The 11,787-nt window shown below is 31.5% G+C and overlaps 1 protein-coding gene across 1 annotated transcript; it reads right to left on the bottom strand.

Moving 5' to 3' along the window:
- Positions 1–5,965: 5,965 nt before the first annotated feature.
- On the bottom strand, positions 5,966–8,081 carry LOC114723168 (cytochrome P450 71A1-like). The gene is made up of 2 exons (XM_028909326.1): positions 7,131–8,081; positions 5,966–6,788 (listed from the first exon to the last, which is right to left on the bottom strand). Exons 1-2 carry the CDS (start codon positions 8,079–8,081, stop codon positions 6,174–6,176), a joined length of 1,566 nt encoding a protein of 521 aa, XP_028765159.1. The 3' UTR covers positions 5,966–6,173.
- Between the last annotated feature and the right edge of the window lie 3,706 nt (positions 8,082–11,787).

An 11,787-nucleotide genomic window follows, 5' to 3' on the forward strand; every position in this document is an offset into this window, starting at 1 on the left:
ACAATCTACGTAACTTGTAATCACAAATTCACAAGTTTCATAATAAAAAATAATAATTTTTAAGGCTTGTTTTGTAATTATTTTTCTTCTTTATGACCTTATTGTATTTCTCCTATAAAAAAAAAGGACGGAGAGGAATGATTGAAGATTTTATAATATTTACAAATTATCAAAAAAATTAATAAATTAATGCTGTGATTTAAAGATTAAATATAGAGATTGTCAACTATTATGTCCTATAGTGCTATTTTATTTTAATTATGTATTATACCGTTTTTAATTATCAATTGAATAATATTAGATATTGAGTTTTTTTTAATTCTCTTTCTATTTATCTTGTTTCTCTTTCTTTTTCTTGCTATCTTTCTCCCTTCTTTCTCTCCTTTCCTCTCCCCCATCTTCATTGTTACTGTGTTTGTTATTAAAATTAGATCTGCTTCTAGGATAAAATTTTTTTTCCTTTTCGCGGGGACTAAGAGATTGGATTTAATCCTAAGAAGAATAGAATGTCTTATATCAATCAAAAGTTGGACTCTATCTAAACTGCTTATTTGGAAATAATACCTGCCCTAAGTTCAACGAGGCAAATGCATTAAAAGGGGAACAGCAAAAAGAGGGATGCTAGTTCTGCCCCTTTCTAGCTGACTTTCTAGTCTTTAGAAATTGTTCCTACCACGTGATCAAAAACTCAATTCCTCCTATCCACGATGCGCTACTGCTTTGACCTAGGCGGGTTTTTGTACTATTTCTAGTCCTAATTATAAAATCCTGTTTATAATTTATAAACGAGGTCTTATAATTAAAACTGGAGGTAGTATGTCTCGTCTGAATTGGCTAAAACGGCATGAAAACTTATTCAAGACGAGACTGGACAAAAACTTATTTGAAATCACATTCTATCCGAAACATAGTAATATGATGTAATGTAAGACATCTATATACGCATATACATTTTTTAATTTAAAATTTTTATTTGTGGGTGTATGTATATATATATATATTTTATAAGTCGACTTGGGTCTCAAGAGCTTATTAGAATCATAACACACATTCACGTTTAGAGGTACTTATAAATCACCCATAAGTAAAATTTGGACTCATAACTTTATGATGACTCTTCACTAACTAAACTAACTTTTATTAGTTATATATTTACACACACGGTCACGTCTTGCCTCAACGGCAGCGTGTGCCGTGTGTGTCATGGACCAATATATTTATTTGTTTTGTATTTGATTTTTTTAATGTTATATATTCTTCTTATTCCATTTATAAGATATTTTTAATATGTTTCATTAAAATTAAAAAAAATTTAAACACCTACGAAAATTTGTCCAGTTGATAAAGATAAAGAGTTTACTTCATAACCTGTAAATAACTCTATAAATATAAAAGATAAAAAACAAATCTGAGGACAAGATAGAAATTGGAATAAGGACAAATACATAGGAACAGACCAAATAGTTTAATATTATTTTTTAATTGAAAACCGGTAATTACGCACGAGAGTTAATGATGAATCATTAATTATTAAATTATTACTCCCTCCTTTTTTCATTATGAAAAATAACTGCTGATGTTCAAAATATTAATTAAATTTAATTAAAAATAATAAACTTGTAAGATATATGTTTTTATAACTATATTTTTTTTTGGTTGAGAAATAATGAGTGGACATTTATTACAAATGGATAGTAAGTATCATATATTTAATTAGAGTAAAAGTGAAATACAAGTTTAAAATTTTTTACAAAGAGTATTTGTTTTTTATATTTAAAAACATCATTATGAAAGAGAATATTTCATATAAAAAGGCATGGATTAGTCTGAACCCATCAATACTTGCAAATATATTAAGAATAATACAGCCAATATTGTTGGGGAAAAAAAATACGGCCAATATTAAATGCGGCGATCAATTTGTCTGGGTTTTCGCTTGTCGCACTCGCATGCAGCATATATGGGGATTCTCTCAATATTCATATTTTTTTTGCTAATTTTGAATGAATCCACATTACTTGGGGGCTCATCGATTTGATCAATTATAATACGGCCAACCATCTGCCTTTAAAAAAAGTCATTGGTTCAATGATGTCCCGTGTCCGTTCATAGGTGCATGCGAATGAGACGCGTCCCAATTTCGAACCCCGTGGCACTGCAGAGGCCACCAAAGATGATTTCTTTTTAACTTTTGTTGTTGTTGAAAAACTACAAAAGATTATCTAATCATTTTAATACTCCCTCCGTTCCATTTTATAAGATACAATTAACTAAATCACATTATTAAAAAAATTAGTTAAAATTAGTTAGGTGCTATAAATATATAAAGAGTGTAACATTTTTGCCAACAATACCCTCATTTATGTGGAAGAGAGATAATGTGTGGGAGAGAGGATGAATAAGAATTAAATACAATTATATGAGTAATATGAGTAATTAAATAGGGATAAAATAGGACATCAACACACAAAATTTGAGACAATCTATAAGTATCTCTTATAATAAGGAACATGATATATTTTATAATTATCTCTTATAATAAAGAACAGAGGAAGTCCCATTTTACTCTGTAGGAATTTCTTTCATGCATGTCGGCAGCTCTTCTAATCAAAATGCAGGCTCTGTGTGGTTTGAAATTAATTATATATCGTACACTAAAAATATGCAACCAAGCTAAAATACATTTACATAAAAAATCAACTTTATACATAATTTTATTTCGTCATTTTTAGTCAACACACTCCACACGAATAGCTAATTATAGAAGATCAACCTAAATCAATAATTAGTCTCATTCAGCGATCATTATCTGTAACCAAAGAGATCCTGACACTGACATGGGCATAAGCACCCGTTTCTTTATAGGGCATCGCATTATTGATATAAATTAACACATATTTCTAAAAAAAGAAAAAATTCTGGCCTGATGCCAAGAGTTAGTTTAATGCAAATAATAAAATAAGATAGAATAGTTTAAATGATATTTACAAATCAATATTAATATAGCTGGGTAGATTAATTAATGGGTTAATAGCAGTCCCTAAAAGTTAATTTCGTCTTGATTTTAGCCTATAAAATTTGAAATAGGTGGTTTTGATCTTTGAAATTTAATTTGATTTTGATTTTGATTCCTAAAATTTCAAGCAAGTAATTTTGATTCTTGAAATAAGAATATAAACAAAAATTAAATTAAATTTTAGGGCCCAATATCACTAGTTTTAAATTTCAAGAAGCAAAACCAAAATTTAATCAAATTTTAGAAAATAAAACTATAGATTTTAAATTTTAGGAACTAAAATCAAAATAAGATCAAATTTTATAAGACTAAATATGATGTTAACCCTTAATTAATATATTTTTCCCATTTTCATTTTGTGTGTGGTTTAATTTATTTTTGAATGATATGATATTTGTATTTTAATTTAGTTCATTTTAGAATTTTATTTTGGAATGTTATTTAAAATTTTTAAAATATCTTAAAAATAATCCTTCAAGTCTTCAACTTCGTTTAATGGTTCATATCAATCATGTCCCCATGTTTACGTTCAGCAGTCACAGAAAAGAAGACAAAGATAAATGCACAGGGCAAGAACGAAAGCAGGGGTAAAAATATCTGTCGCTTCCATATTTCTGATTGATTACAGAGATGGATAAGACTGAACCAGAAAAAGACACGCGTACAGCGAAAAATGCTCACGAATTCTCCCTCTTCTTACTTTTAAATTGGGTTTAGGTGCTTTTTTATCCTCACGGTTTTCATTTGAAGATTTTGCCGAAGCAATATTGTCTTACTTGTTGGTAAGGTTTATTTTGACTGTTATTTAGTTGATCTAATTATATTAAGATGGCATTGACACGTAAAATATAGTGCCACGTAATATTCCATCAGTAATATGCCACATCAACGTCATCATCTTCACTCCTTCGTCACCCCGGCACTCCCAGCCACCTCTTTCTGAAACCTTCCCTTCACTCCTCCTTCATCATGACTCATAACACTCATAATATTTTTTTTATGTAAGATTCGAAACTCACAACTATGTATTTAAAAAAAAAATACTTAAGTGATGTGTTTGCTGCGTACCATGATAAAATGCATTACCAGTTGAAGCATCAAGTTTTCTCATTTAAAATAAGATACTACTTGCAATCTTTAATATAAAAGCTAGTTTGATACTACCTCCAGTCCTAATTATAAGAGCCAGTTGACTAATTTGAGGAGATTAAGAAAATAAGTTGAGTTAGTTATTAGTTCTAAATAGGTGTTGTTTTTCCTAAAATATCCTTGCTAATCAAGTGTATTGACTAGAACTATAATTATTAGAAGGACTATCTTAGAAAAATTTGAGTAAATATAAGAGACAAAGTGAATTGGAGTCTTATATTTATAACCAAAATAAAAGTAAAACATGGTCTTATATTAAGAACTGGATGTAGTACTAAATATAAGATCCCAATTCATTTTGTCTTTAATATTTATCTATTTTTGCTCTCAAGTAATCCTTATAATAGTTGTATGTGTTAAGGAGTTACTATTAATTTGTAATTTAGATACACATGATTAATAAGGATAATGTTAGGAAGATAAACAACTAACTTAATTTTCTTAATTTTTCTGAATTGATCAATTTATTAGGTCTTATATTAAGTATATAAGGTATTATTAGAATTTTATTGGAGCTCCATAAATCTTATCCCAAGAGAGCAAAAGGTTGGAGGACCCATCACCAAGGCACTTGGGAATACATATAAGCCCCACCAACACACCCAAACTTTCCATGACCATCCATTTCCAATATAGAAAATGAATAAGCAAACCTTCTCAGACCGTAAATGTGAAGTGGGCATAGTCACTAACCAAAATCATCTTTTGCCATCAATCAATTTTACCAAAAATGTTGATGACCTTCTCAACATCAACAACTAATAGTTGCTTACACTATTCCGGTCTTAAATATAAGACTTATTTTGTAGTGTAAATTACACTACAAAATGATTATCATATTTAAGATCGGAGGGAGTACTTAGGAATTCACGTTGCTAATGGGAGTTGGCGAATTCAATCCTACATGTAACATTTGGGGGGGGGGAAAAAGTTGCTCTTTCATGCCACAACCGCCAATTCCATCTGGTCCTTCAATTTTATAATGATATAATCAATCTGAGAATGATGGGCGTTTTGATCGAACTCAACCACCAATCAATCCGCAACCCTTTTTTTTTTTGTAAGGGTAATCAATCTACTACTTTTTTTGTTTTTTAAGTTGAAACAAGGGCATCCCAAATCATATTAAACTTAAGATTAATTTCTTTCGAATCTAAAGTGGTTAAAAAATAGCTCTCACAATAAACACGTTTCTCGATATTTAAATTTGTATGCATCTTTTTATGAGGATAAGGCCCCGCCTCTTCAACCAAGGTCAATCCACTACTTTTTAATTATTCAACAACAGTACAACTGCAGAATCACAGTCTCAATGTCGCACAACCAAACTCCAACCATACATATCTTGTCTATTTTACAGCGCAACAAAAAACACACTCAAACATAATGGAGCATTCGTCAAGCTTTTAACCAGGACACACACACACGATGGTTTCTGATTTAACAACAGGGAATTGGTTTGTGATAACTCTTCTGATAAGTGTGCTTCTGAAGATTTGAACTTATGTTCTTTTTTTACAGGCGAGGCTGCTGCCATCTCAGCCAACAATTGTTGGTTCAATCTACTATTATTTTCGGTTCTAAATATAAGAGCTAGAAAACTAATTTGAGAAGATTAAGAAAATAAATTAAGTTAGTTGTTTGTAATAATAGTATTGTCTTTTATAAAATATCCTTATTAATTAAGTATATTAGTTAGAACTACCATTATTAGAAGTACTACTTTAAGAAAAAGTATATAAATATGAGACACAAAGTTAACTGAGGTCTTATATTTAGGATTAAAATAAAAACCATATATTAACTATAGGAGGTAGTACTTTTTAATTATTCAACAACAGTACAATCGCAGGATCACAGTCTCAACGTCGCACAACCAAATTCCAGACATACCTTGTCTATTTTACAGCGTAACAAAAAACACACTCAAACATAATGGAGCATTCATCAAGCTTTTAACCAGGATATATATATATATATATATATATATATAAAGATGGTTTCTGAATTAACAGTAGGGTATTGGTTTGAGATAAAGTGGCACTTTTTTGCTGACAGTTAGCCCAAATGTCTCCTCCATATCTATGTGTTGAGCAGTGGCACCATTCACAGTAGGAAGCTTCCAGTCAAAGCAGTACAAGAGATTAGCGAGCATGGATTCCACAGCAGCAACCCCAAACATCATTCCAGGACAACCTCTTCTTCCTGAACCAAAGGGTATGAAATGGAAGTCTTGTCCTTTGAATTCAACGTCGTTCTTCTCAAATCTCTCAGGAATGAACTCTTCAGGTCTTTCCCAGAACTCAGCATCTCTTTGAATTGCCCATGCATTTATGTACACTATAGTTTGAGCTGGAATAGTGTACCCTCTGACTTTCAATCTTGATCTTGTTAATCGAGGAGGAATCATAGCCGTTGGTGGATGCAATCTCAGAACTTCTTTGACCACATGTTTCAAGTAATTCATTTGATTTATGTCTTCATCTTCTACCTTTGACTTGTTCCCCACTACGCGCCTTACCTCTTCCTGGGCTTTCTGCATTTTCGTTGGATTCATCATCAGCTCCGCCATGGCCCACTCCATTGCTGCTGAACTTGTGTCGCTCCCTCCCACGAACATATCCTATATGTATACAGTATCAGAAATATTTAATTCATCAATATCCCTTGACAGTAATTGAAACTTGTTTTAATTTGGATAGATATTAGAAGAAGAAGAACAACAAGACGAATATTAAATGTAGGAAAGAATCCTATCCATGTGTGATTAAGATTCCCATGATGCAAGATTAGAAAAAACTTGGCTTACACCACACATAATGTTAATTACTAGCTTTCTAAATTTAATTTGCGGCAGAGTGCCGAAAGCCTAAAAATTTCTCACTTATCAAAACTTAAGCTTATACCTGGGAGGATTAAAGAGTGTGTGTGTGTGTTTGAGTGAGAGAGAGAGAGAGAGAGAGACCATTAGGATAGATTTGATGTCGTTTTCGGAGAAACTATGGTCAACAATGCCATCGTCCCGGAATTGAAGGAGAATATCAAGCAAGCTTTTCCCATTGGAGGATTGGTCATTGCTTCTCTTCTTCATCATAGTCTTGCGTTCTTCAATGACGCTTTCAAAGAAATCGTCTAACTCTCCAAAGATGGCCTTCAACCTCGGAAGGAGGCCAGTGACAGAATCAACCCAACGAAATGAAGGGAAATAATCTCCCACACTGAAGGCCATCAGGTTGATCATCACTTTCCTCACTAGCTCTCCAATCCTTGTGTTCGCATCCGTGTTGAACTTATCCCCAAGAACACACTTACACACGATATCATTCGATGTAGCAATCAGCAACTCGCTCAAATTTACAGAATCTGCACCGCTCGAACACAAATCACGTATCTTATTCGCCAAATCCCCAGATTCTTCTTCTCTGACACTCTTGAAGGATTGAACGCTTCTCAGATTAAGAAGTTCGTTGACACAGACTTTCTTCTTCTGTCTCCAATTTTCACTACCGTAGCTCCCAAAGCCAACGTCAGTACATCCATAGAGCAAGATCTTAGGACAGATACCTTGGGGTCGGTCTGCGATGGTAAGGTCATAGGTTTTCATAAATTCGCGGGCCAATTGTGCGGAAGAAACCACCACAGCTGGAGCCTGACCCAAATGTAAGAACATTAGAGGTCCGTATTTTTTGGAGAGGGTTCGAAAAGAGCGATGCGGTAATAAGCCTAGCTGATGAAGATTTCCGATGATGGGTAGCTTCGGTGGGGATGGAGGCAGATTCAGATTGGACTTGGATTTACTTGTTCTAGTTCTGAGATTGAACAAAAACAGGACAAGGATGACGAGGCATGGAAAATATAAGAGCGGGGCGTTTAACTCCAAGGGAAAGTAGTGTTTGACGAGGGAGAAGAGAGCCATGGTGATTTCTCTCACAACTTTTAGTGTTGGGAAGTCGACGATAGTGATATTTATGGAGGGATGGGTATTAGTGTATTGAGTATTTAAGTTTCATCACGTGATCGCAAGTTTTCAAATTTCATTGCACAGGTTTTCAAATATTCTTTTTGCATGATTTTTAAGTTTTGACCAGTTATTTAAGTTAATGATATTTAAAATTCAAAAGGCAATACACTAGATAATTTCTCATAATTAAGATTTAAAAAAAGCACTTGTAACTAAATTTATTAGATAATACCCATCTAACTTATTTATTTTGTATAACACAAAATTACGTGATAATCTAAACATCCCTAAAACCTTCCCATCAGGACAGCGTCTTGATTTAATTTGGGTGAGTTCTTACTAAAATCGGTCATGGATTATTCGATTCTTCTAGAGGCCAACCATATCCTCTCATATCATATCATATCCGCCTCGCTTGTTGGAGTGTGTGGCTAGTAATATTAAGATTATATTTCTCTGATAAAAAAAAGAAAAAAGATTATATTAATCTTTTAATTAGTTCCTTTAATTTTTCTGGTTGTAATGTCATTATTAGTACCGATGGAGGCGTTTTGTTTGTATTAGTATGCTATTACGTAATGCATTCCATTAACAAAATAATATAGAGATTAGTTAAAAAATTGCCAAAATAACCAAAATTGTCAAGTGTCAACTCATCATGTGATTATGCCAAAATATCCAAAATTGTCAAGCTGATCATGTGATCTTGCTCCCTTGATATATTTTTTGGAAGGTAAAATAAATTTAGGTAAGCTGAATCTTAAGGGCTCATCAGAGACGGGACATACTTTCAGGTTTAAAAAACACTTATAAAGATACTTATATATTACCTACGAACAAGATTATCACATCAGGATTCAAACTTATGACATTGTGAATTGTGAATTATGAACTAATTTCTTACCAAGCGAAAAAAACTTTTTCTTTTCTTTCTTGACCTGATTGTTGGCTTCTCACTTAACCTCTATGTTGGCTTACTTAACTTGATAATAGATCTTGATCAAAAAGAATTAGAACAGATTGAGAGTCAGTTTCAATACTCATATTGCAGTTATTAAACCATGATACTTATCATCATGGTGACATCTGTATCATTTAGATACAATTTTAATAATTTAAATTTAAAATTTTCAGCCAATAATTTGTTTAAATTTTTTTTTTTGAAAAACTAATATAGCACTCGCTTGAACAGGTAGATCGGGGAAACTGCATATGACCTTCCGCGGCATGCGTGAATGTGGTAGCTCGGAAAAGTCATTGCCTATGACTTTGGGTGCGTTCCGCTTGCCATCTCCCCGATGGAATAGATAGCTCCTGCAATGTGTTAAAAAATTATTTTCATTTTAGATTATTTACGCTAATTTTTAAAAAAAATAATATTACTATTTTATTACATTTTAAATGAAAGAGTATGTATAATCAAGTTGACATTTTTATGTGGTTTTCATTCAGACATGATGCATGTCAGGACAAGATTGACACTAGTGGAATTAACCCAAATCTTATCCAAAATCTTTGGGTGGTTTGACTCACTGTATTTTATTTGATGAAATTAGCGGGCAGACTCTTTCACACTTAACTTGCTAAACGGTTCAGTCAGTGTTTCAATATGCCAATACAGAATTTTAATATTAATAAAAATATGTAAAAAGAAAAAAAGACAGAAAAATGACATTTGAATATTAAAATTATCATTTGGGCACTTAAATAATGAACATTTTCTTTTGAGCATATATGAACAAATTGGAATTTTAAAATTTGCTAAAAAGATCAAATTGTTCTTTATTCTTTTTGAAATAAAAAAACCATCAAGCACTCTCACTAACTAGCTGGTAGCCAGAGCTCCAGTCTTGATGGCGACCGTCGAACTTCAGGTGAGTCACCGACTGTCGCGCTAGGCCAACGACCGATCACCTGTAACTATTTTCTTTTTTGGATGCTTTCAAATCTAGTAACATGATTAATGAGTTCTTTAAAACTACTGACAAGTTTATTATAACAGTTAATAATAAGTTTTCTAAAAAATTTAAAAAGTAGTATTTTTACAATTACAATAATGTAGTTAACAAGTCATGTAACTATAAACAACTCTTATAACGCCATTAATCATGTGATCAAAGAGCTTTTTATATTTTGAGAGATTAGTTCTATGCCATAAATAGGAAATTTTTGAAGTCTTGTTAATACTATTAATAAGTTTGGTATAACAATTAACAAGAGGTTTTGCAGAAAATTCAAAAAATTACGTTTTTACAACTTCAATAATAAGGTTAACAAGTCATATAACAATATTAACAACTCTTATAATACTATTAATAAAATTTTCCTATAAAGCTTGATATTTTTAATATTAGCTCCCTAGGAAGATTGTATAGCAAAATTTTTCCCATTTATTAGACATTCATTATGGTTATGGTTATGAGAGTTGTTAATATCATTATATGATTTATTATGAGAGTTATTAATAGTGTTATAAGAGTTATTAATATAGTTATATGACTTGTTAAATACGTTACTAAAGTTGTAAAAATACTACTTTTTGAATTTTTTTGAAAAACTCATTATTAACTATTATACCGAACTTGTTAATAAGAATATCTTAATCATGTTAATGGACTTGAAAAAATCCCTAACAAAATAGTTGTCAGCCGCCAAAGCTTTGGCAATCGGTTATCGTCCGACAACCAGGCTTAGGAGAGATTGGCAGCCCACCTAAACTCTGCTGGCCTCCGTAGCCAGTGAAAGTGCTTGATGATTTTTTTTTAATTAAATGACAATTCAGTCTTTTAAAGCATACTTCAAAATCTCAATTTGGTCATATATGCTCAAAGAAAAATTTTTATTATTTAATTGACCAGATGGGGATTTTAATATTTAAGTGTCATTTTTCTGTCATTTTTTTTTTTAGAATGTAAGAAAATCGGACCCCAAAAAATAGTATAATTCACACAAAAAATAACATAACTATTTAGCGGTAATTTTTCATTTCATTTGAGAACCACCAGCTACGTACCTACGGCTCTTCACGGTCAATTTCATGGTAAAATTCTAACACACTGAGATCTAACGAATTATAACTTTTAATGTTGATGTATTTATAAAATACTAAAAAATTATTAATACCTTTATAAAATATCAATAGTATAGAGAGGATCATACAGTTTATAGCTTATAAATTATACAAATAAATATGATAATTCTTTTCAGTTTCATGCATTATTTTCATATTTTTAATTTTTCCTGCATGTTTTTAATCATGCAACCGCGCGAGTTCCTTTGTTTTTATTCCTTTCAATACTTGTCTATTGAAATGCAAGAAAGATAAGTATAATGTTTTTTTAACTAACCGCTTGATTTGGTTATCATTTCTCTCGTATTGAAAGATCGAGGGAAAAATATTTAGTTATGATTATATATAAAATTTATATTTCAGTTTGTCTTTATTCTTTTTTTTTTTAATAGAAACTGTATATCTATTAATCACAAAAGAACAAAGTCAAGGTTATGAACAGAAAAAGAAGGCTTCTTTCATCAACATCCATCTCACATTAAGAAAGATGAAATGTGATTAAAGATACAATAATTCCCTTCTATCCTATGTGATAACTTGACAAAGTGATCAGCTACAGAATTATTTTCTCTGAGTGTAGTTAATTGTCAC

The sequence above is a fragment of the Neltuma alba genome, unplaced genomic scaffold (genome assembly GCF_004799145.2).
Source record: "Neltuma alba isolate B1F8T4 unplaced genomic scaffold, ASM479914v2 tig00012124_pilon, whole genome shotgun sequence".
NCBI classification, from domain to species: Eukaryota; Viridiplantae; Streptophyta; class Magnoliopsida; order Fabales; family Fabaceae; genus Neltuma; species Neltuma alba.

Bases quoted from the DNA above. Each gene is read 5' to 3' on its own strand.
- LOC114723168 (XM_028909326.1), bottom strand. From the start codon at position 8,081: ATGGCTCTCTTCTCCCTCGTCAAACACTACTTTCCCTTGGAGTTAAAC. The intron at 6,789-7,130 runs GTCTCTCTCTCT...GTATACATATAG, and splicing joins ACATCAAATCTATCCTAATG to GATATGTTCGTGGGAGGGAG.